This window comes from Plecotus auritus (assembly GCF_963455305.1).
Source record: "Plecotus auritus genome assembly, chromosome: 14".
NCBI lineage: Eukaryota > Metazoa > Chordata > Mammalia > Chiroptera > Vespertilionidae > Plecotus > Plecotus auritus.
In genome coordinates this window covers 5825411-5851940 of record NC_137780.1, presented here as the reverse complement: position 1 = coordinate 5851940, position 26530 = coordinate 5825411, and the positions used below count along the sequence as shown (strand labels likewise).

Genomic DNA, 26530 nt, shown 5'->3' with positions numbered 1-26530 from the left:
AAGGGAACACGTATGTGTTGAATTCAATGAAGGCGCCTGCCCAGGGGCAACAGTTCTGGGCACTGCACATAACACGGCAGTCTCAAAGGTCGGGAAACGAAGGTTCAGAGGATTTAAGTAACGTGGGCACACAGCTACCTCGGGTTGAATGACTACCCAGACCTGGTGTAGCCGGGAAAGCATGCACATCTCCGGATAAACACAGGGCACGGCAACGGGATGGAGCTTTCCACCCAGTCAGACATTTCATGTGCTTTTTCAAGTTTCATAACAGTCCTTCATTCACTTTTAATTCAGGGTCATAGACTCACTTGCTAAGTGAAGTATTTGAGCATTCTCCCTCCTCACCAGTTAAGTGACCCCCAGGAGACAAGTTTGAGAAACACTAAGGGGTTGGAAAATTGGCTAAATGTTTGAAAGCCCTTAGCATCCTGCAAACAGCAAGCCCTGCCCATGTTGCCCTACTCACGTGGGACTTGGACCAGTAGATGAACACCTCGGCCACCATGCGGAACAGGTCCTCGGCTTCCGGGCTGGGTTCTTTGAGCCACTTTGCCCTGGGTCACAAAATCAATGACGTGGCTCCTCAGTTACAACTTCAAATGTAAATCTGAAACCAAGCAACTTAGGGATGCTGGCTTCCCACAGAGCACAGATGGCTAAGTGTACAGTGGCAACATTTTTAACAGCTGAGACATCGGAACTGTCCAACTGCTAACTTTTACCTGCAACCCTGGGACAAAACAATGTATCTAGAAACTTCTGATTATGAACAAGCTCATGGCTAAGAGGTTAGTGAATGAAACCATTTGTCCGGGACATGGGAACCCAGCAAGGTCAAGGTGCCATTAGAGAAATCAATCACGTTGAACATTCTACCTGTTGTAGTCCACGAATCGGATCAGGAGAGGGTAGAAGGCATAGAGGTCCCTGGCCAGCGTGGTGAACTCGTCCAGAATGAGCAGCTCGGCCTCGGACATGTCCCCTCTGGCCTCGGCTTTCAGATGGTCTTCCTCCGCAACCACCATGGCTGCCTTTTTCTTTAGTTTCTCCATTAATGGCAAGAAATGAGTTTTCAGGAGCTGAGGCTTCACTTTATTTATAATCGGCTGGGAAAACACTGTGAAGACAGATGTCAGTGTTGTGCTCCGCATACAGGTCAGGACCCCCAGGACAGACTGTCATTACAACAGCGGCTCCCGAGAGCCCTCCCCAGCACATCTGTCCCGAGTCAACCGTGGCCTCAGGGTCTAGTCCCAAACTGACTAGGAATTGAATTTGATGTGCTTCCTTGTTTTTTAAAAAAGATTGACAGCTAATTTAGAATAAAAATTAAGATGTTCACTCACTTTGCAAATCAACTCTTTTCACACAAAAAGAAAATTCCCCAAATGGAAAAGGTCCCCTTGCTTTAGAATAGCTGCACACTGTTCCACAGTGTATGAGCCAAGGAACCTATCGCTCCCATCCTGTCCTGGGAAGAGGGGTTTACATACAACACTCACTGCGCATTTACTTAAGAATAGCTGTGGTTGTTAGCAACCATTCTAAATGTGATTAGGACATTTTTAAAAGGATTTTTTTCCCTAAAGGTAACACATATACATTGCAGAAACGTATAAGAGAGAAATATTAAAATCCACCATAATAACCCTACCTAAATTAGTAAGCCATTCATGCATTTCTCTGGAGTTTTTATAAATAACTTCACAAATATATACTTGTATGGATTTCTGAATTCAATTTTAAAGTCCTCTTCTTCCTCCTCCTTGCTATTATGGGCCTTTTCCAAGTCATGAAACACTGCTGACACCTTACTGTTAAGATGGCCTGTATTTTGCTATATGCTGTGCCCACCTAGTAACCACACGCCAGCGGTGGGCGTTAACGTTGCTTCCACTTGTTCCACATACGCAGGGCAAAGGCACATAACTGCAGTGCGAACATGTGAGGCATCCCTGGGCATCCCCCCCGTCCCGGGGGACAGACTGCTGAGGGGCTGATTCAAAACCCAGTTTCATCTTTGTCTGCAGTCATTAGCTTTTACTGCTGTGTTTACTCGTTGATCGTAGAGAGGTTGTCAGAAGGAAAATGTTTCCTTCCTTAACAGCAGCAAGCACATGGAAAGTCACTCACAGTCTGATGGTACCTACTTTCTAGAGAACAGCATGACGGCAATGATAATACTGTTTAGCACAGGAGAAATAGTAATAAAGACGGACATGGAGAAAGTCTAGTTTCTGCACTTCAAACCTTTTCGGAAGTAAAACAACTTGAAGCGGTCGCTCCTTCCCCACCCTCACCTGCCAGCCTCTTCATCCAGGCGCCCTCGTCAATGCCCAGGTTGTTGTAGATGATTTTCAGGATGTTCCCCAGCAGGGTGTTCATGTGCTCCGAGTTCAGAGCCGTGCAGCACAGCCCGGCCCTCTCGGGGCTGCTCTCCGGCCCCTGCTCCCACCACCGGGACATGTAGCTGCAAAGCATGGGCAGGATGACTTCCATCACGTGCGGCATCTGCGTGTAGCGGATCCCAGACTCAGCCAGCTCCACAATCTCTTCCATCAGTTTCTCCAAAGATGGGATATTTGGACAAACATCTTCCACGTTGGCTGGCAGATTGAGAGCTAGAGGAACACACCCAAGAAGAGATGGTGGTCACTGAAGTCACGGACACCAACAGCCATGCCCTCTGGGCCTCAAGGCTCAGCATGCCCACACGCCCCCACTGGGCCCTTCTCCTTCCTCATAGCAGCCATGTCAACCTCTCTCTCTTCTTCCCACGCTCCTACCCTATCCTCTCCCAACTCAATTCAAATCCTAGTAGATAATTCTAGTAGGTTCTCAAAGGCCAGTCCTTGAAATCATCGGTAAGCTTTCTCCACTGGGACAGTGAAAGAAATGGGGGTATGTATCTACCCAGATTTTCCCAAACGGAAAGTGACATGATGCCATTGGGCCCAATCTACATCTCAGCTGCTGCCCGCGCAGCTGCGTTACCTGCTCTCTCCCGTGAGGAGCTAGTATTGTAGATGGAGCAGCTGTTGTGTTTGTTGAGATGAGTTTCCAGAAACGCCACCGGGAAGGCACCAGCAAAGGCCGCCAGACACTCGCCCACCGCAGATCGCTGCCTGGAGGGGAAATGCTTGTGATTTTTATTTCTCCCAAGTAAAAAACTGAAGGTGTATTAAAACTGGCAGTTTAACCTGAGGGATAATAACAGTGCTGCTAATACTATTAACCCTCAAGTATAATTTCTATGTTATAAATCAGGGGTCCTCAAACTACGGCCCATGGGCCACATGCGGCCCGCCGAGGACATTAATCCGGCCCGCCGGGTGCTGCTGCCTGTCTTTGCTTAGCAGCCGACTCGTCCCGGGCCCGCAGTGCGCATAGGAATTTGTTCACAGTTTTTTTTTTTTTAACTATAGTCCGGCCCTCCAATGGTCTGAGGGACAGTGAACTGGCCTCCTGTTTAAAAAGTTTGAGGACCCCTGTTATAAATCATCACATACTTTCAATAACAAAGTTCCTGCCATTAAAAAAGAAAGCCAAGTTATCTTTTAGCTTACAGACGTTAAGTCCTGGCTAGTGTGGCTCAGAGGCTGGAGGGTAAGCCCACACACCAAGGGGTCATGGGTTTGATTCCTAGTTGGGGACACAGGCCTGGGTTGTAGTTTCACTACCTGCCCCTGGTCAGAGCGTGCGGGAGGCAACCAGTCAATGTTTCTCTCTCTCCCCCACTCCCTCCCTCCTTTCCACTCTCTCTGAAAAGCAATGGGAAAAAAATCCTTGGTTGAGGATTAAAAAAAAATTAGGATGCAGAATGGCAAAATTTCAGGCACATAATGTGGGTTAAATGTTTTAAAATAATGAGAAATAATTTATTTAAGAATTTAATAGGTTAAAATGTTTCATGTATGACTTCAAAGTCAGCAATGTATTCCCTTACATCTGATTAGTCTATCATTAATAATTCTTGTCACTTATTTAAATTTTTTTATTCAAGTAGTAATTCTCAGACCAACTCTGATCATTTGTGTTGGTATTCTGGAAATAGCCATTTTTCTTTTAGATGACTTGTACTAAAATTACTATATTTTTATTAGCATTTATGTTACTTTTTCATTTTTAAAAAACATATTTTACTCATATTCAAAATTTTAGTTTTCTATTCTTCCAGGTCATTTTATCATATGCAAACCTGTACTAGCAGATTCATAAACACTCAAGTTAAAGCTTTATGTTAAATACGGTCTTTACTGAGATTGCTTTACTTTTCCCCCATAACTCTTGTATTATATTGTAAGGATAGGAAAAAGGCCTTTCTTCTTTGCTGTGGTCTTCCACGATTTATGAGAAGCACCTGGTAATTAAACTCCCGGATTGTTGGCTCCTCTGTTCAAACTGTGGGACAAGATAAGGGACTCTCAAGGCTACATTCTTGCATCCCCTCCTCCCTGCTGTTTTCACAGCTCAGAGATAATTTGCAGGAAGGCGTCTCTAGTGAGTAGAAAGTTCCCATCCCATCTCACCTTAAAAAAAAGCCTCTTTTAAACTCTTCATAACTTTTGCCCTAAGCATGTTTTATAGGCTTGAGAAAATACTGATAAGATACCTCCCTGGGACATCTGTCAGTCTCCTGGAAAGCAAACACACTGTAACTCTTTAAGACAGCCCTGGAACCTACTCAACATCAACACAACCCTGACTCCTTCCTTCCCTGATGCTTGGCAACAGCCACAGCTTGAAGAGCAGGCCACCCCTTTGCTCCCTCCCCTATATCAACTAGCAATACACCGGCCCTTTCCTCCACTGGGAAGTAAATGCAACTTCCTCTCTGCATCTCTCCTTTCAGTTGTGAATTCTTTCACAGCCCAAGTCACCAGCCAAACCCTAACATAAATCAAACTTACCTTAAAGATTGTGTAACTGCTCCCAAAGAACCCATAAAATGAACCTGGTTCTTTAATTTCTAACTTAGGAAAAAGTTACAGAGCGAAGACTTTTTCCAACACTTGAAGTAGGTATAATACTTGAAACAGCTATTGAGACAAAGTTAAATGTAAAACTTTACCTTTCCACGTAAATACTCTTGCTCGTTCCCAGAGCATATAAGCTTGTCAGAATTCTATAACAGGACACCTGCACATCTTCCACTAGGGAAAAAGAGAACCACACTTGAAAAAAACACTTGTTACTTACACATTGTCTAAGAAAGCTTTGCTAAAACCAAAATTCCATATTAAAGGCATGCTGATATTTTAACGCAGGAGAGAAACAACATAAGAACAGACAATATGTAAAAGGAAATATAAAAAGTTTTTCTCAAACAAAATTCTTTTCTTTCAGGAGCTTAAAGCATTCTAAAGAAGCACTGTAATTACTCAGAACATGATCAGGAACAATTTCTTTATGATTTTTCTCTAGGTATACGAATAAAAGATTACCTCAAGAATAAAAGTAACACAAGAGTAACTTGGAGGGCAGGTAGGTGTTTTACTCCTGTTCCCAAGGTATATGAAGGTGGCACTTTTATTTTAGGTCTCAGTGAACCAGCATGAGAATGGTAGAGGGTGGAGTGTGCCAGTTATTCCTGACACAACCTGGCATGTAGCGTGTGAGTGAGTCACCCTGGTGGTTTCTGCAGCTAGACAATCAAACAAAACCTGGTAGATGATCTGTGACCCAAGAAGATGCCTATTGGCAAGGCAAGGCAATCTAAGAACCTGAATCTCTAATTCTAACTCCGCTCTGTTTCCTGCGGGAAACACGGCATCAATGGAGAAACCACCTTGTCCTCCAGACGTTTCCATGGCCACGCTGCCCTGCAAGCAGTGCTCCTGCTGCTTCCAGAACCCTCGCAGCCAGAGTCCTTGTCGTCACCCAGCTCTGCAGTGGGTTTTGTGCAGAGCTGCGTGCCCCTGGGCCCTACACACGGAGTCTCAGCAGCTGGGTCTGAGACTGCATGGCAAGGACTCGCCCCTTCTCTCGTGTTCATGTCAGCACAAGGGCAGGGCACTGGGGCAGGTCATGCGTTATTTTTTCCCACATAACCTTGGGGACTCTGTGGATATATATTTTTAAAAATATTTTTATTGATTTCAGAGAGGAAAGAAGAGGGAGAGAGAGATAGAAACATCAATGGTGAGAGAGAATCATTGATTAGCTGACTCTGCAGGCCCCCTACTGGGGACTGAGCCCACGACCTGGGCATGTGCCCTGACCAGGAATCGAAACGTGACCTCCTGGTTCATAAATTGATGCTCAAACACTGAGCCATGCCGGCTGGGCCTGTGGGTATTTTTAATAACTACAGAATTCCAGCCAACAATCGCTGGTCAGATCCCCAATGAAAACAGGCTGAAACCTATTAACAGAAGCTGTGTGGGCCACCCACGGCAACAGGCTATATGGACACAGACTGGTCTCAGCAGCCTCCAGTTTGCTGGTCACGCAGCTATGGAAAGGATCTGCACTGACTCAGAAACAAGTGGACACATTTCACGTGCGTGTCCCGTGGTCAGACCGCGTTAGCAAGCGCCATGGGAAGAGACAACACCGAAGCGTGACTTTGGAATTTGCACGTGGACAGTGGAAGGCTATCATGTGATTCAGCGGGCTACCTCTGCAAGAAGGTTTCTGTAACTCACACTCAACCTAGAATGTTCTGCAAAACAAGCAGGTCAATGTCCACACAGTGTTGGAGGGACCCAGGTGTGGCTTCCACAGCTGCTTGTGCCACCCAGAAATGAGGCTCTAAGTGCAGGTCTACGTACGGATCAGGTCTTCCCCAAACTGGTGCTGGCCGATGTGCTCGAACAGGGAGGACAGCACAGGCAGCAGCGCCACCGTGGTGTAGTTGATGATCTGCGTGACGCCCCGCGGCTGGCTGCGGGTGTGTGTGAACTGGCCCTCCTTCAGGTTTTCCAGGGTCCTGTCCAGGTCCTCCGCCGCGCTGTCCAGAAACGCACTGAGTGCGCCCTTGACGCTCTCCAGGCCGGTCTTCATGACGGTCCTGCGGGGGGACAGAGGGCAGGCGTGAAGGGAGCAGTGAGCAGGAACACGGTCCGCGTTCTCACAGCACACGCTCAGTCGCCAGCCCTTTACATCCACTCAAACACTTCCGCACACTTGGAGTTTCAGCCACATTGCTCTGTAATTCACGACTGATCCTAAATTCCTTCATAAGAGAACCTCAGAGCAGGGGGCAGGGCTAATGCCTAGTTTTCCAGCCGCGGTCTGGCATTCTGAGAGGATTTATTCTATAACTAAGCAAACACAGCTGCTGAGCCTGTTCAGTTCATCCCAAATCCAACAGGAGGAGAATGGTTCCGGAGCGATGGCTGTGAAAGAAACATTCGATGGCAACTCCACCAAGTCGCCAAATGACACGGAAGTCCGGTGCTTTGAGGGGAGATGTAGAGTGACCTATCAGCCTCTCCTCACACGCAGGAGGAGACTCCTGGGCCACCCTTTTAGTAAGAATGAAGGTGCACGATGGCATCTCCTGTCTCCGTTTATTATACAAAACACCTCAAAGCTTTAAACACAAACCTGGATTATCCAAGGTCTCATGGAATACTCTCATAAGAGACAGTCAGCAGCTTTCATTTAGGTTTGTCCTGGGTAATAAATGAATTTAATGTGCGGCTGAAGGCCGAGTCGATCATGCTACATGGGTTGATTGACTCTCTGTTCAGACCACATGCTGGGTGGCCGGGCGTGTCGATGGCAGGCAGAGGAGAAACGACACAGACCGGGGCTGGCTGACCACCACTCGCTGTGCAGTCTTAGGTTTCACGCTACGTCTGTAACCTGAGAGTAACCCCTCAGGTTTCTGGTAAAGTAAATGTTACCACAAACGTGAGCCGGGCATGGTGTCTCGACACCAACGTGACCTCCAGAGCTATCACTACCACTTCTCCCTCACAGGCCACATTCCCTGCTCAGCCCCAATTACAAGCCAAGATGTGGCAGAAATTACTAAAATTTAACGACTTACATATGATCGTGAAAATAACAAAATGCCATTGTATTAGTAATTTGCGAAAGATTTTTCTTTTCACCTTCACTGAAATCTTCAGTACTATTCCAAAGAATATAATGAAGGCAGTAGCCCATTTTAATATTCTCCAGTGTCATTATGACACTCACTGATTTAGATACAAATGGACCCGTGTACCTTGCATCCAGAGTCTGACCCAAAATGTGAAGACAGTTGACAATGGATGCTGCATCGTTTCCTAAAGAAGAAGAAGAGAAGAGCTGTATGAATTGCCCTGAGAATTTGCCAGTTTTCTTCTTTTCTAGTAACAGTTGTGTTTCAAAAATTAGTCCACAGCACAACTCCATGTAATGGCTCAAAAAGATCTCCGACAGAGTTTCACATGCAGTTTCCTGCTACGGTGGTTATGCGGATGTCAGTAGGGAAGCGGAGAAGCGGGCCTCGGCGAGGAGCTGATGCACTCAGAAGCAGTGGAAGCGCTGCCAGGCTGGGGGTCTAACTGAGTTCTCCACGGACACCCCTCCACGTACCAGCTCGCCTCCTTGTTAAATCACATTGCATGGCAGCTGTGAGGTCAGCTCACAGCCTTTATGGGATGAGGTGGCTGAAAGTCTAATAAATGTCATTCCAGTTTGATTACCCCCATGTCTCTGCCTTCTTATTGCATTCACCTGGATTCAGAGCAGCTCATCTGCCTGAATGTTGCTGGTCTTTGGTGAAAGAGAAGCATCATGCTATTATGTAAAAAAGCATCAGAAGCTGAGGAAGTGAAATCCTACTCCCACGAGACACCTAAAATGGGGCTGACCGCTCTTGAAAGATGGAACTCCCTCCTTTGATGGGCAGAAAGGTGAACTATACAGCCACCACATGTATATTACTTGTGGTAAGAATGAATAAGCAGGCCCAAAGTTACAGTGATTTGACTGCTCGTGTGATAGTCTGACGTCATGTCGTCTTCATTCCATATTCTATAAACGTGTGTGTGTGTGTGTGTGTGTGTGTATATATATATATATATATATATATATATATATATATATACTTTCTTTCCCACTGTATAACATATCGTCATTTCCTGGACCCTGCGGTTAACAACTCCTATTTGAATGTAAGTTTTTATGACATTTGAGTATGTTATATTCTTTATACAAAAAAAAGTATCCTAAAATGAATGAATTAAATATACATGGAAACTAATAATTGCTTTAGAATGGCAGCAAGCCAGTTTAGTGACAGGATACAAACAAGAAAAAAAAAAAAAAAGGCACTCATGACGGAGACTCTGAGTACTTTCAGAAAAGCCCCGTTCATCTTGTGCTTGGTCTCCCAGAATTCCTGATGATAACGGAGACCAAACGAGCAGAAGGGCAGAATTTGTTACGTCCCTGTCTATTGGCTGGTGGCAATGTTAGGGCTTGTACTGTGGTACTGTGATCTCTGAAAGTGTTATTCATTTAATTACTCATTCACTCAATAAATACTGGTTACATACCAGGCACTCTCAAACTTCAAGTAATAAGCAAAATAGCTTTCTCAAGGTACTTGCATTTTAATTGGGATACAGATAACAATCAAAAATCAGTATGTAACATAGTATCAGGCCACAGTAAAAATGTATAGCAGGATATAGGGCTTAGAGCAACTGGAGAGAGTAACAGGGGGAGTGGTCAGGAGGCCGACCCCAAGAAAGGGGCAAATGAGCAGAGCTATTGGAAGGAACAATGAAGGAACAGACCGTGCATGCAGCCGGGAGAAGGGCCCAGGAGAGGGAACTGCAGGTGCAAAGGCCCTGGGGCGGAAATGAGCCTGGTGCTCCAGGTGAGGAAGTGAAGTGGCTCATGCGGGTGGATGGGGACGGAGATGTGTCGGGGGGAGAGGGGGCCAGGGGCTAGTGCCCCGCAACCAGTGCAAGAACTCTGGGCATGTTTCTTAAGTGCAACAGAAAGACAGATGGGTTTTGAACAGACTGGAATCTGACTGACATTTTAAAAGGATGAAATCCCAACATGCAAAACTCTGGAAGGGCCACGTGACATGAGCCAGGACGCTCCTGCGGTGCGGTCAAGGCGTAGGGGGTGAATTTGGATCAGCATATCAGCAGTGAAGACATTAGGAACATATTTTTAAGTTTTTTCTTATGGGTTAAATGGGACACTTATCAGCTGTTCTTTTTTTTCATTTTATTTTCATTTCTCCCTGCCCTTCCCACCCCACCCCTTTTTCCTTCGATTTTCTTTTGTCTTCAGCCTGTTCAGCAAACCCGGAGTTCTCGCTGTTTGGTAAGGAGACTCTGGACAAGCACCCGCACGCCCTCACTGGGCGGTTCCCGAACATGGGGCAGTTTCTGAGGATGCCGACTAGGGCTCAGACTTCCCGCCAGGCTGCGGATACAGCAAGAAGCCCTCAAAGAGCTGAGCGGTTTGGGCCAGAAAGAGATGTTAGCCCAGGGACAGCGCCAGAAAGGAGGAGCAGGTGCAGGAGCCGTGAGCGTCACAGGCAGGAGAGGCCTCAGGAGGTGGGGAAGGTGACCTGAGAGAGGAGCGTTTGGATGGAACTCTGAAGGATGGGCAGCTGCCTCCATAGAGGGGATGAGGGATCGGCAAGTGAACGGAACTGTAGGGGACCCGGTGCCAGCTGGCAATGACAGTACGTGCCAGGACCTGGGCAGAAAGGGAATCCACACGGTCAAGGAGCAGAGAGAGACCTCTGAGGCTGAAGCACAGGGAGCCGCAACTTGCTCAGGATGCAAATGGAGGCCACAGGAGCCGGACTAGGGACCAGGCACACGGCCAGATGAAGAATTCTGGTCTTTATTCTAAAGAAATGGGAAACCACTGGATGAGTAGGCGTGCACGTGAGACTGAGTTCTGGGAAGACCGGACGGTCTGCGGGGATTCAGAGGGAACGCAGTGCTCCCGGGCGGCGGGAGAAACACGCCTGCAGGTGGCCTGGGGTACTGGCATGTAACGAAATCATTTCAGTCCCCACAGCCTGGAGAACGCCCTGCACACACAGACGTACAGTGCTTTGCTGAGTGACGGCAGGAAGGCATTAGGTTTATTTTCATAAGGAAGAGTGAAGCCTTACGAAGTGCCGCTGTGCCCCCGTGCCACCACCGCTGCCCTCGCAGCCTGACCCCGCCTCCACTAAAAGCCGCTGAAAGGCTGCCCTGGGCTGGGACGCGAGGGGTTTGTCTTCTCTAACTGCCTGGAAATCAGGATGAGAGTTCCTGACAGCAGTGGGGGAATGGTGGGATTAAAGGCACTCACTCCTCAGTCAGCAATGGGTCCTCGGCATGAACTTACAACCACGAGCGAACATTCCAGAGTCCAAGAGCCAAGCCTATATGTACACAAGACTCTATTACTTTCCCCATAAAATGTTTTAATGGATACACCATAACTACTGTTCTGTGGGGAATGAGGCCTGTCCCCTGTTAAAACCTTACCTTTTTTTAATATAAAACGAATGGCAAGAAAACACGAATGTATTTAATTCTCAGAGAGTGTGCTTCAAAAGATAGGAAATATTTGGATTAAAGATACAACTGTATTAAGTCCAAGTTTTAGGCTTTCTCACTCTGTAGATTAGAAATATCATTCGCCCTGCCCAGTGTGGCTCTGCTGGTTCAATTCCCGGTCAGGGCATAGGCCCGGGGTGCGGGCACCATCCCCAGTGGGGGGCGTGCAGGAGGAAGCCGAACAATGATTATCTCACATCATTGATGTTTCTCTCTTTCCCCCTTCCTCTCTCTAGAATGCAAAAAAAATAAAATAAAAATTTTTTTTAAAGAAAAGCATTTCAACTCCAGGAGAGACTTGTAGATGTAACTACCATTTGGCATCCAACTTGGATAAATATTCCATTACTCATCAAACTACCTCACCACAGGCACTGCCACCAGCTCACCACGGGCGCCACCAACAGACAAGAGTCTGGTCCCCTGGTTTTCTATAAAGCTCCCCTTGGTCTCAGCTGCACTGTCCTCACTCATCTCAGGTTAACATGGCTCTCTCTACCCTTCACCTTTGCTCACAGACAAAGCCCGAGGAGTATTTGTTAACCTCAACTTTCCGTCCTGCCTGGAACCCCTTCCAGGTGAAAGCTGGACGGTTACAGCTCGCCTGGCACTTGAACACTCATCACCCAACACTGGGCTGATACGTGCCAGCGCTCTAAGGTTAGACTACTTATTTTAGTCCGGTTCAAAAATAAAAGCCCAAGTTCAGAGACAGCAAGTGCTTGTCCAGATCAGTCCGCTGGCTTAGTTACACACATAAGACTTGCACCTGGTTTTTCTGGATCAGAGCCCACACCCTTCTCCCCAGGACACCATGAGTGTCTGCGCCAGGTTATAGCTGTGTCGTCTGAAGGTTACGTGTCTAATGGAGGTGGTGGTGGTGGGGGCGGTGAGGACATCTGTAATAATGTCAACAACAAAGTTAAACCAAGAGGGCACCTGCAGGTGCTTCGGCATGGAGTTGTGAGGTGCAGAGGTAAGCCCCCCCCAGGACACAGGGGAGTGTGTGAGGGACTCTCAGCTAGGCCAGCAGTTCCCCGACAGCTTCCTTATGGCACCAGTTACACACGCTTTGTGACCACAGTGGGCTCCCAAGCGTGAGGGTTGATAATGTGGTGTCAAAAAAAACAAACAAACAAAAAAAACACAGAAAAGCTTCAGTAGCTATTAAAGAAATAAACACAGATTAAAAATAAAATGTTTATATATGTGTGTATATATTTTAAAAAACAAAAAATAAAGTTTACGTGTCTTAGACTTAAATATTCTAATAACTGGACATGTCTGCATTATAATATGTTTGGCCTCTTGGAGTTTGTGTTATTTTACAGGAAAATGCCAATGCAAATTTGAAAAAATAATAAAAGATATCAAAATAATATAAAGAATTCACAAAAATATGGTGAAGAACAGTTACATAGTAAATATGGTGTTGAAGAACAGTTACATAGGAGCTCTCCAAAAAGTTCCTGTTAAAATCTTTAAAAACCATATTTAAATGCTAAGGGATTTAAGATGCAGTGCCTGGAAGGACTCTCAGAAGCACACAGAGATGGAAAAACGTTAAAGTCCAGTCCTCTCTCCTGACAGCCTGACGAGTTATATATTCAAAAGGGAAAAAGAAGGCTAAAGAACAGTCACAATTAACCCATGGCAATGGGAGTCTACAGACAGTTCCTTTTTGAGGATTATAAAACGAGGAAAGACACAAGGGAAGCTTTAGGGATGCCAGAGACATTCTGCCTTGGCCTGAGCAAATGGGTACAGACCCAGGGGACATTCCACAAGCGATGCACCAGGCTGTCCTGGACACTGACGTACTTTGCTGCCCGTGTGAAATGCCTCAGAAATTGTTAAAAGGAAATTACGGAGAGACATAACCCAGGAAACCAGGAGTTTCCTACATGTAAGAAGGTGGAAGCCACATGATGGCAGCATTATGCTCATTCATAAGAAAGCGAAACAGGGCAGCTGAGCCCTGGCCGGGTGGCTCCGTTGGTTGGAGCGTCACCCATACACCAAAAGGCTGCAGGTTTCATTCACGGTCAGGGCACATAACCAGGTTTGTTCCCAGGTTGGAGTGAGTACCGGAGGCAACCAATCGATGTTTCTCTCTCACGTTGATGTCTCTCTCCCTCCCTCTCTCACGTTGATGTCTCTCCCCCCGACCACCCGCCCCCCTCTCTCTCTGAACATACCCTTGGGTGAGGATTAACAAAACCAGTGCAGCTGAGAAACATTGTCCTTATCCAGCTCTATGTGAGGTCACACTCCCTAAGACAAACGGAGGAGGCGGGAATCCACTGTTACGGTGGGAAGGTGACGGAGTACGTGAACATTCTGTGTGAAATGTTTCTAGGCTGAAGGGAAGCCCAACCAAAGCCAGTCCCCTGGAAATTGTTCGGCAGATAATGTCCACCTGCCCTGGTGGCTCACTGGTTAAGAGTGACATCCCCGGTTTGATCCCCGGGCAGAGCACATACAAGAATCAACCACTGAATGCGTACATAAGTGGGACAACGCATCAGCGTTTCTCTTTCTCTTCCCTTCTTCTCTCTCTATAAAATCAATTTTAAAAAAAGATGATTTCCGCTTTAATGTTGGATAACTGAAACATTAATGCAAAAATTCAGGCAATCAATATGAAATATAACTTACAATTACTAAATTTAAGAACACCAAATATCGGATGCAATTATAATAGAAACTAAATATGTCAAGTAATTATATTCAGAAACTATAATTTCCCCCAAAATTTAATGTTTAGAACTTATAAGTTATTTGTGTGTATTTATATATGCGTGTGCGCGCGCGCGCACACACACACACACACACACACACACACCTAGTCCTCAGTTATTCACGGTGCCTTTGAGAGAACCCTCAGTTTCCCTGTAAACGGAGTTAAGCTGTTAGCACCGTTTTCAGTGCACTAGATGTTTGCTACTGAGGTCGCCCTAACACTGCCTTGAAAGCTCACACATTGCCAAAACCGGTTTGGCTCAGTGGATAGAGCGTCGGCCTGCGGACTGAAAGGTCCCAGGTTCGATTCCGGTCAAGGGCATGTACCTTGGTTGCAGGCACATCCCCAGTGGGAGGTGTGCAGGAGGCAGCTGATCGATGTTTCTCTCTCATCGATGTTTCTAACTCTCTCTCCCTCTCCCTTCCTCTCTGTAAAAAATCAATAAAATATATTTAAAAAAAAAAAAGCTCACACATGGAGCTCACGTGTACTTGGCCTGCTTACAACAGCAGATGGAGGGAAGGTCCCACTCAGCTCTGCCAGCCGCCGCAGAGTCCCCACAGCAAGGACACAGGGGCGAGTGGCCGCCCTGCACGCAGGGGAGGCAGGCGCTGGGAGTGTGGACTTCTGCTCGGTGAACTCAGAAACCAACAGAAACTGACTATGGGCTGAGCGGTTCTAGAAGAGTCTCTTTGGCTAAGTGAAGTCCTTGCCCTCGCTGTCGACTCCGTGGCTCCCATGTCTGAAATGCAGTCGGCATGCACATGTGTAGTCCAGAGCATTAAAGGTTAAGTGCAGGGAAAGTTTTTCATCTATAACAGCTCATTATTGAATCGATCCGAGATCAGCAAACACGCATTCAAGGTCCCTGTTCGGCTGCTCCCTCTGATGGAAGCATGGCACCGCTGCCGTCCCCAGTCCCCTGCTCTGTAACGGTACAACCTCTGGGTTTTCACATGAACAGTGGACGAGTAAAGAAGCTGGTCTCCCATTTCACCACAGGGCAGGCTCCTGAGGAAGGACCTGCAGGCCCGGGGCCGGGCCCAGGACGAGCACATGCAGCCATGCCCACGTGCGCGCATGCAACACCGCACACCACACAGTGCTGACGCGAAGGACCCAGTGAGGCCATGCGGGTGCTTGTCCAGGGGTCTCCTTACCAAACAGTGAGATCCTATGCCTGACAAGAACTCCGAGTTTGCAGAACAGGCTGAAGACAAAAGAAAACCAAAGAGAAAGGGGGAGAGGGGGGAGGTAGAAGAGACAGGGAGAAATGAAAATAAAATGAAAAAAAAAAGAAGAAAAAAGAAAAATAAACAGCTGATATATGAGCCGGAAAAAGCAACATGATGTCACGCAGAAAGTACTGATTCTCCAAGCAGAATGTGGAGTAAAGGCATTAAAGAAAGTTTCTGAGTGCATATCTTTAACAAACATGGTTAAAAAAGCACATATTATAAGAAACAAAAAAAATTGAAAGCAAAGCTAATTAATATAAAAGCAATCTATATGAAACCCGCAAAAATATAACTGAAGAAATACCACAAGGAAAAGATTTATCTGTCCAAATGTACTATTGAAATTCTAGAACCAGTGGTTGTTACAGATATTATTTAACAACAGAAATATGGTGCTTTGGGCATAAAATGTTACGTTAAGTTTGAGTGTGTTTCATCACTTGGACTTTGCCGCTTCCCAACCTGAGCCCTTACACTTAGCACTCCCGTCCCTCCCAGCCAAGCATTTCCCAAAGGCCGTTCTGAATTTCTGTCTGCATCTGTCTTCCCATGTAACTGACGTGCCCTCACAGCCAGCTCTGCACTCTGCGGAGACCCAGTTCTGACGCTGTCACCTTGGACAGGGATGTGATGGCACCACCCACATCCAGCCTGGCTTCCCAAGCACAGTCAGGATGGCAGAAAGGAGGCCGAGAGAACCACACCTGTGATGCTGACCTCCCCTATGAGGGCTGTGGCCTCAGATCTCACTGCAGGAACCAAGCGGACTCATTTGTAAATGAAAGTCACCACACCAGTGGGAAATCTCTCCAGTGCTGAACGTTTTAAAACAGCCATCTACTCAGGCAGACATCCGGTTTTCATGGCATTAGCCCAGCGGTGGGCAAACTTTTTGACTCGAGGGCCACAATGGGTTCTTAAACTGGACTGGAGGGCCGGAACAAAAGCATGGATGGAGTGTTTGTGTGAACTAATATAAATTCAAAGTAAAAGAGCGGAGGGGAGAGCAAGAGAACCCTCTGCTCTTTCGGCTCCGCGGGCCGGATAGAACAGCCGAACGGGCCGGATCTGGCCCGCGGGCCGTAGTTTGCCCACGGCTGCATTAGCCCCTACGCTGTGTTATCGGAACAACACAATAGAACAAGAGCAGCCTCTCCGATGCCTCATCACAGAACTCCACGTGGGGACCGAGAGGACCCACCAGGATCTGCCTCAGTTGAAGGTGAGCAATCACATCTTAGAATTGCACACATGCTGGATTTTCTCGCGATATCTTTTACCTCTCACTAGGGGGTGCTCCCTGGTATCCTGGGGAAACTTCCTGAGACGATGCTGAATTTACAGCGCAAGGGCTGTGTTTTACCCGAGTAAGCCAGACCTGGGATACTTTGCTGTGATGTTAAACAGAACTGCTCCATATCCCATGCCATTAGGTGACACTTAAGTCTGAGACCCTGTCAGAGAAAAGTGACCTTTTCCATCAGCCGCTCCTAACAGTACCTGATGTGCCCCCTGCGAGAATCAGTGATATATAGAAAGCTGGGCCCTCTTGTGCTGTCACTTTCAGGGTGTATGTTTGTTATGAACTCTGGCCTACACTTTCTCTAAAAATCCTATATAATAAAAGGCTAATATGCAAATCGCCCGAACAGCAGAACGACCAGTCGTTATGGCGCGCACTGACCACCAGGGGGCAGACACTCAATGCAAGAGCTGCCCCTGGTGGTCAGTGCGCTCCCACAGGGGGAGCACCGCTCAGCCACTAGCCAGGCTGATGGCTGGCAAGTGCGGCAGTAGTGGCGGGAGCCTCTCCTGCCTCCACGGCAGCACTAAGGATGTCTGACTGATGGCTTAGGCCCGCTCCCTGGCACAGCTCTCCCAAGGGCTCCTGGACTGTGAGAGGGCGCAGGTTGGGCTGAGGGACCCCCACCCCCCGCCCGAGTGCACAAATTTCGTGCACCGGGCCTCTAGTATTTCCATAATACTTGGTCCTCTCTCTCTCCCCTCATGACTAACACTGGAGAATTTGCGTGCGTTCTCCCTCAGCATCGCCACTCACTCGCTGGCTCAGCACCCCTTGCTGCCCTGCCACTGCTCCCCACTGAGCACCCTGAGGGCCTCAGGACCAACCAGCACACCGACCTTCTCCATCTCCATGTGGCCTCACTGGCTGTGGAACCTGTGACACTCAGATTCAAGCATTTCTCCACCAAACACATATTTCCAACTTTCAGCTGGATCTCTAGATAAGCAAGCTGCTAATAGCCAATAAATACTGACCCAAACTTAACCTCTTCCTAAAACTGGCCCTTCTGAAATTCCTCCAGGGCCAGTGACACAACAGTGTCTACCGCCCAGCCTGCACCTCAGCACCGCGCTGGCCTGCCTCTTGACTTGCCGGGTTGGCTGTCTCTCTCTCAGTGTCTCTCACACCCAGCCCCTCTCTCCATTCACACAGTGCCCTCTACACCCCAGCACTTCATACATGTCCCACCTCCATGCATCACCCTTATTACATGGTGAGCTCTACATGTATGAGTCACTCAGCCATACTTCTGAGTTCATTACAGTTAAGGACTGAATCCTTGCATGTCCCTGGGTTTGGGCAGCACCACATCCAGGGCCAGGACAGCACCGCGTCCCGGGCAGGCATTCAAGAATCTCTGCGGAAGCTGGCAGTGGCACTTGTGTTACGGGGCCTCCACCGCCTGCCGTGCCCCGGCCCACCCCTCCGCTCCCCTGCCCCTGCCAGAAGGACCAGGTGGTCATTCTCCCCTGGAAGAGGCTCCAGTGGCTTCTTAGTGCTGACTAATGAAGTGAAAACACTAATGAAAATGTGGTGGAAGAAGTCAATGACAACAGTTAATGCCAATGACAACGTTCCGCAGTGAATCCCCATGCCCTGAACCTACCCTGGTACCAGACAGTGAAGCTGCTCTGGTTCACTTGGTGGGTGGAGGTCAGCAAGGACGAGTGCCCTGTGGGGCCGTGAGCAGTTCTTAGAGTGAGACCGACAATGACACGGAGGCAGCAGACAGTGCAGCGAGTGGGAGAAGCGGAATGTGTACAAGTCTCTGTATTATTCCTTGTCCTCTGATTGCTTTGTCTCCTGATTGATGGAGCTGAGCGGCATCTAAATGACCCGTGCCCTCGGGAACACACTGTGTCTGACCAAGGCTGACTGGGCCCAGGGAGGACAGGGACACTCTGCAGTGGCCCCGGAGGCACGAGTCAGTGGGAACTTGGCGCCCTGTAGGCACTCACTGTCCAGCGGGACCCGGGCCCAGGAGCTGCAGGAAGGCCTGTGAGGTGAGCGGACGCCCCTGGGGACGTACCCATTGCACACCAGTTTTATCAACATTGCAGGAAGATTCTTACTTGACAGAGTTTGGGGACATTTTAATGCTGTTGCAATCCCCCATCACATGACTGGCTACCTACTAGCTGGAAAACATAATGTATCTGAGTAAAGAGATGAGTTTAAAATTCCATTCAAGTCTCCATTCCCAATGTCACTAAAGCAGAAGTCTAATTCCTCACCCTCTGCACCCAGTCCCATCTCCCTCTATCCGACAGGCTGGCACTGACTGCCATTCAGCATATCATTACTGCCGAGTTCAAGGAAAGCCCGGCCTGCTTCGTACAGGGGAGCACGTGCAGGAAAGCGTTCCCGCTGAGGCTAGAGCTGGGCGTGGACCCTGCCCAGGCAGCGCGATGAGGAAAAGGCTCCCTCAGTCAACGCTTCTCTTGGGCAAGTTCTGGGAGAACTCTGGGTCCACACTGGAAACCCCAGGGCAACATCAGTAAATCTATGGCGAACACTTAGATTTAATAAAAATGAGAAAGCGTTGCTCCATGCCAGCTAGAGCAGGGCAAGGGGAATGCTCGGGAAGGCTACACTCTGACTTCACTTTCTCCCAAGAGTTGACATTATTTTTTTTTATATTTAAAATTGTAATTCTTGTAAATGGGGTTTTGCCCTCCTAAAAAATTAAGGTTGGTAAAAATATGAGATCGGAAAGAATTTTAATAAATTAATGTTAAAAAGCACCATCTTTCAAAACTCCCAGTACAGGGATGCTCTCCAGCCTCCACCTGTGAATTGTGTGGGTATTTTAGTCCTGCCATTCAGCAGCGAATACAGAAAACCTCACTGTCTCTTATCACATGGATTAACGTGCAGAAACCATCATCCCCGGGGTCTGAGAGCAGGAGGACGGCCGGGCAGAGGCACTGGACACAGCTGCTCAGGCCGGCGCTCCTTCCCCAGGGCGCGCCCCCCCCCCCCGCCCCGCCCCACAGCAGTCTGCGTGCACAGCTGTTTACCTTGTCACCATTTCCTTCTCCTTGTTTGACGCATGTCCTCCGGAGCACAGCGGTCTGCTCGCTGCAGATAAGAAGTATAAACGATGGTTTTTGAAATACTGATCGATTAGAGGCAGCACTACCTGAAAGGAAGGAAAAGAAGACAGGTGTACACAGTGGAGTCTGGGGGGTGAGTGAGTGCTGAGGCTGGAGCAGGCAGACCATGTGCACGTGCAACAGGTCCCAATCCCCACAGCCGCACCAGCCACCCGCCAGGGAGTGGCTCTCACCTCACCCTGCTCCTGCCAGTTCCTCTGTGTGTATGTGGGGGGGGGGGAGGGGGAGGATTATGAGGGACACACTAAATTTTCAGCTGTTTAGAATTATTTTTAGTATTTTATCAAAATGAAATATTCTTAATAATCCATAAATGCAGTTTAGTCGCAACCAATGACTGCCACTTATGGGGCCTCTGCCACGCGTGAGGACGGCAGTGACATCTGCATGCAATCCGCCCAGTGAGACTCTGTGTGGCAGTGCCATCCCCTTCTCTGCAGGGGCAAACTGAGATGTAGACAAGGCGTGGTCCCCTCACAGTCGCCTGCCACTTCCCCAGTCCACAAGGTCCTCAAAGCCGCCTCCCACTGCCTGCGCCAGCCCTGGGGGCCTTGGGTGACCTCCTTCTGCCCTGCCCGCTTAGCCACAGGCTCTGCCCGGGCCACGCCCTCTGTGTGCAGTGCTCGCCCCTCGTCCGTGACAGCCCACTCCCTCCTGCAGGCCTCCTCAGGGCTCTTCAGCAGGACCCCTTGCTCACTCAGCTAGACAAGGCCTCCCTAGTCTCAGCTCGTGCAACTCCATGTGCAGTTTTACACTGTGAATGGGATTAGACTCTCTCCCTCAGAGTCTCTGGGGCACAGAGAACAAGAAACCCTTCTGCAATGGTTCTCCCTCAGTCCTTTCCTGGACCCTGTGACCACCACCTCGCAGGGTCATTTACCACGAAGCACCAATGCTGAGGGCTCTGCTGGGCATGTAACAACCAGCAGACAAATGTTTGAACAAATAAATGGAAAAAAGTAAGACTAAATGGCATTCCCAGCGCTTAGACTCAAGTCTGTCTCACTACATCTTCCCCTCCAAGGTGGTGCAGAATATGTAAATAGGATGGGAGCATGGACGTCTGGTGATCTTCCTAGAAAGCTGAGATATTGCCCGAACTTAGTGATTGGCATACGATAGGTACTCAACAAATACGTGAATGAGTCATAGATTTGGTAGACATTAAGCCACACTAGGCACCTGCAAACATAATCACTAGGGTGCTGAGGGCGCAGGCGATGCAATACAAGGGTGTCTTTAAACATGGTGCAGGCCATGAACTCAGCATCCCAACCCCTGAACCCAGGGGACTGCATCACAGTGAAAGAGGTGACTGGCAGTGTGCAGCTCAGAATAAACTTCAGATGCTTCGTGCAGACCTTGAGCAGAAGAAAAGACCAGAGAAATCGCCCTGACAGTAAAGGGCACAATTCTAAAAACATAGGGCGGAAGCCAAATGTAAGTCAATCGGAAGAATGTGCCATTTTGCAAATGATTTCTAACGCAAGTACTTTGAAAGGAAATTGGCAGATGTGAATAGGCCTTTAGGTTAACTGCAGCAGCCTGTCCACGGGAAAGTGTCCAGGGCATTCTGTGTCTGTGACAGAGACATGCCAGGACAAGGTCTGACGCCCGACAGGCCGGGCACGGTGCAAACACGGAGCAAGTCAATAAACCAAAATGGAAACTTGACAACAAACTCTGCACCTTCCCCAGTGGCTGAAAGGAAGTCATAAATGCTGCGGGCAAATAGCAGATTCTTGACAAACTGTGTTAAATGGAGTGAACACTCAGTATCTGACCAGCAGGTGGTCTCTGAGCCCCAGCCTCCCCGTCTGTAAGCCAGCAGATAAAGGCCCCACAATAAAGGTCCTATTGTGAATGTCCTTGTCATGTTCCCGTTTACACATCAGCGGGCGTTGTTCATCTTTCTGAAAGAAACGCTCAACTAAAAATGTTCAATCATAACAACATTCAAATACTAAGAAATCAGTATTTTCTTCTATGTTGTATGATAAAGCCAGCAAAGGAGACCTGTGAACTAAGGCAGGGAGGGCAGAGCGAGCTGCGGGAGCCCGTCGCCCACACGGTTCATGCAGCTGTGGGTGCCACGATATGTGGGCTCGAGAAGAAGCCACACTTAAAGGCAAGTGCGTTCTGAAAAGAGGCAAAAAGCTAATGGTGCACTCTGTAAGCAAACACACTGAAGCGAAAACAAGACAACTGTATACTATACTTTAGCAAAGAACTTGATTTCTTGCTCGTAAGGGAAACGCTGTCCTTTGCCTCTGCTGCCGCCATCTGCAGACAGGAGAGAGTGTTCAGGAACATGGGCACATCCAACATCCAATCCCCACCCGCCCGCAGAGTGCCCAACACTGAGGAATGTGCTACCCCACCGACCGGACGTGAAAAGCCAACCGAAAACACACAGGCTAACTTCGGCAGTGTAATAACAAATAAAAGGAAACTTGAACCAACAGCCAAATGCAACTTTTAAAAAGCGCCTGAGCAGAGCCCAGCTCCGTGGCTGTGAGCACAGGCACCCAGCGCAGCCCCGAGGGCTCAGGGGCCTGGAGAGAAGAATGGGAACAGAACAAGGACGACTGCCATCTCAGCAGCAGGTCCCACAGCTGGGCTGAGAGAGTGCCTATAAGCTGAGCGACTTCCATAAGCAAAGCAAAAACACCCAGGTCTCCCCAGGGCCCAGAACACGATCTCGAGGTTCAGAATTGATTGGCCGACGGCATTTAGCTCAGGGTGGCCTTTCCTCCCTCCTTTGAGCATGCGGAGGGGGCTTCATGCACCCAGAAGAGGGAATAATACACTAAGGACCACCATGATGTGTAGCACATGGTACAGAGGGAGCAGTTCGGGGTTAGATACAGGGTTTTAGTACAATTTGCAGGCAGAGCCTCCATATTTTTAAGAATCAAACTAACTTGCCTGAAAAAGTTCTTTTTGCCAACAGAAGTCAAAACCAGCTGAGATATACACTATTAAATCTTAGACACACTCAGGATAGGTTTTAGAAACTTTAAACAATATTTTGTAATATCACAACGTTCTTCCCATGAATAAAGAAAACAATGGCTTTTTAAGACTTGCTTTTAATTTTTGTTGTCACTTTTGCATTAAATCTCTCCCACGCATGTCACGCAAATGGCTGGACCCATCTAAGGGACCAAGGTACCTACCAAACTCCAAGATATACTGATGGGCTTCGTCCACGTAGCGGATGAGCTGCTGAAGGAAGCTGTAGGCAAATCGCTTCTCAATCGTAGGCGCGTCCAACTCCAGGTCCTTGAACCCTCTAGAAGAGCAGAATGAAAATGGAAACCAACATCCACAAGACTATTAGGAGAAAAATATGTATTTAAGAAAATGTTATGTTACATATACAAGTTTAGACGAGTCTTTAATATTCTGTAGCTATAAAGGCAAAAATGAGGTTTAATTTATCAGGACTATTTTGAATACTTGGATGTAAAACTGTAGCTAATAACTTTATTACTGTGCAATACACTTTATTACTGTGCTGCCTTTAGAGAAACAGTGTCATTTCTGGATAATGGACGGGGAGTAAGAAGCTCTAAGGAACTGTGGCAAACAGTGAGGCGCTGATGATTCCGATGTGCACTGAGTGCAGGAAATAGTAGCGCTAAGGTTTAAACAGGTCGCTGACTTCACTCTTGGCCTTGATGCATCTGATAGGGATGTATGACTGGTCTCACAAGGTGATCAACTGGGGCATGTGCGCTTGTACCTGGACACAGCATAGCCATTGATCTGCAAGAACTTGAGGATGTCCTGTGCTTTCTCCCGGTCCTTGGCTTTCTCTTTGGCGGTCAGCGTATCATAAGGCACCAGCAGGGGATGGTTCCCGCCTCCTAAGAGAATGTCCAGACAAGAACACAGAGTAGCAGCGGGAAGTCATCTGGAATGAGACACGCTGCCTATGTCACAGGGCCACACCACAGAGCTCCTGTGCCCTCTCCTTGCACGAGGATAAAGGGCTCACGCGGGCTCTTCCCCCCAGCGCCGAGAGTGTTCCAAGGAAGACTGCCATGGGCCTCGGGAGGCAATGACCCCGTGAGCACCAGGCTTTCCTGACACTGAGTGCCCACAGCACCTGCAGCCACGGGAAGGGAGAAGGGGTGGGTTCCCGTTTGCACATCCCAGTAATTTGAAGGTGCAGTGGCTCAGGTGGTAAAGCATCTATTTCACCCCGGCAGTGGGACTCTGTTTCAATGAGGATTTTTAGAAAATATTACCTTTGGACTCCAGTTCCATTTTCTTCTTCTTTGCCCATATGTTATGGTAGTTTTCAGCCATCATTTCTGCCATAGCCTTAAGTGAACAAAATATTTAGCAACTCAGCTATACTTCAATAAGTAGGAAAGGGTAACTGTTTTCCAATGTGCTATATGAAAACACGCTTTAAATTAGTAAGTCATAGTGTGTTGGTGATAAAGTACTTCCAGGAAATAACCAAACACAACTTCTTCCTTGGAGCCTGACTCCCAGAGAACGGGAATGATGGTGAGATGACAGAAACAGTGGAGGAGATTTGAAGGGAATGGTCATTGTGAGTTTTAATGCTTAAAACACGTGTTTGATTAATTCAATCATGAAACTTCAAATTAGCTATGAACTTCAACAACAACAAATTATTTACCACTTTTTCTTTTCATTTCCGAAGCTTCAGAAGATAACCTAAACCTTATTAAACACCGACGGCAGAGAACATCAGACTAATAGTCTAGATTTTCGTCTTATGGCACACATAAATTAATTGCTAAAATGTGTGGCACACCAAAAAACGTATTTTTTGCCAATTTGACAAAAATAGGTATAAGTTTGATTCAGTCACACTGAGACATGGAAGCATAGAAAAGACAAAGTGAGGAAGCTCTGAGGGAAGGGAGGAGGGGGGACAGGAAGAGATTAACCAAAGAACTGATATGCATATGTGCATAACCCATGGACACAGACAATAGTGCAGGGAAGCCCTGGGGAAGGAGTAGGAAAGGGGTCAATGGGGGATAAGGGGGACATCTCTAATACTCGCAACAATAAAGATAACATATACACATGCACGCGCGCGCACACACACACACACACACACACACACACACCCCAACCCACAAAATTTGCGGAGTATTTTAAACCGTAGCCAATACTTACATGCAGGTCCCTGGACAGTGTGACATTGCTCATGTCAATGGCCCGGGGGCTGTACCCATGAGCAGCATCCACAGAAACCTAGACAAGTTGTGTGCAAAGTAGTATCTCATTAAAACGCCCTGCGGAGAGACTTGCAAGGTACTTCCGAAATACAAGGCAAATGGACTTCCAAACACACTTCCTCAGACAAAACTGGCAGGTATCTACACAAACAGATCCCACAAACTTATCTGGCAAATGAAATTATATTTGGGTGCCTGACAATGACTTGTGACTGCATACTAATCCCCGACATCTTCGGGGTTGTCAACCCCAAAAGCTAATAATCAGAATTCAATTGTGCAATGATTCTAAGATTCCAGAATGTTCCCTTAATCAAAGGATCTTTGTGTTCTTGAGTTTCTTACAAATTCTACTTTACCCTTTCTCATATAACAATAATTAATCAAAGAGGTCAATATTTACAAATGTCTTTATGAGCTAAATGTTAAGATAAAATATAACCAACTTTTTACTTTTAAAAGTATAACATATACAGGGTGTCCCAAACAATGTATACATACCTTGAATAATTATTAATTCCAATGGGTTAAACCTGAATAGCAAGAAATGTCATTGAGCTATCAGCTGTTAAAGTGTGTATACATTGTTTGGGACACCTACTAGTGTTCAGTGATTTACAAAGGTTTCCTATAACCAGAAAGTTTCCTTCGTTTTTAAAGTTTGGCATTTATAAAATGAAACATATCTTCTTATCAACTGTAAAAGGTTCCGCTGCCCTGTGCTCTGAACACATCCCTCCAATGGCATATTAGGTGACAGTGTGTCATGCCTATAAATCTAAAATTATACTTTGACATATTTCACAGTATAGTTGTATTATATAAATATATATTAGACATACTTCATGATGTATGCATATTATTATATTTCATATGTATACTCTCTTGTTAGACCTGGATAAACACAAAACAAAATGAAAGCTACAGTAAAGCGCATATCTGGGCTTGTGACACCAAGCAAAGGCTGCTGCAGGCCATCACTAACAAAGGGCTCCCGGCTACATTCAATTCTCTGCATTCCTACTGCCCAGGACTCCGTTTGTGCTCAGTGTGTGTTCAAACACATGAAAACAAAATGTAGTTTGAAACGTGTGCATCCACAAAGGAAAGGTAAAACATGCTTTCACAGTTTCCATTTATAAGATTCCTACTTAAGAGAACTTTAGGTAAAATATGCCCAAATCAGAACTTAATCTATTTAAAAATGTATTTCAAATACGTGTTTCACGTGCTTTTTCCCCCAAAACGTTTCTGTATAGATGGCCATACAAACACAATATTCTGTGTACCCAGATACAGTGGCTGAGCAGTGTGGACTGGGACAATCACAGACTTAGCGTCCGGAAAACGAAAGGACCAAAGCTGAGA

At 47.2% G+C, this 26530-nt stretch overlaps 1 protein-coding gene across 1 annotated transcript in view; it reads right to left on the bottom strand.

Annotated features, from left to right (window-relative positions):
- Nucleotides 1-26530, bottom strand: part of RYR2 (ryanodine receptor 2) — a 203519-nt gene that overhangs the window by 51743 nt on the left and 125246 nt on the right. Inside the window, exons 57-70 of the mRNA XM_080651042.1 lie at nt 25101-25178; nt 24188-24263; nt 23680-23803; nt 23111-23226; nt 22150-22214; nt 19836-19957; nt 15432-15481; nt 8183-8243; nt 6777-7015; nt 5075-5156; nt 2998-3128; nt 2304-2624; nt 880-1120; nt 470-557 (exon numbers count right to left, since the gene is read on the bottom strand). Of these exons, the coding sequence (XP_080507168.1) occupies nt 470-557; nt 880-1120; nt 2304-2624; nt 2998-3128; nt 5075-5156; nt 6777-7015; nt 8183-8243; nt 15432-15481; nt 19836-19957; nt 22150-22214; nt 23111-23226; nt 23680-23803; nt 24188-24263; nt 25101-25178 (1794 nt within the window). The remainder of the gene's footprint in view (nt 1-469; nt 558-879; nt 1121-2303; nt 2625-2997; nt 3129-5074; nt 5157-6776; nt 7016-8182; nt 8244-15431; nt 15482-19835; nt 19958-22149; nt 22215-23110; nt 23227-23679; nt 23804-24187; nt 24264-25100; nt 25179-26530) is intronic.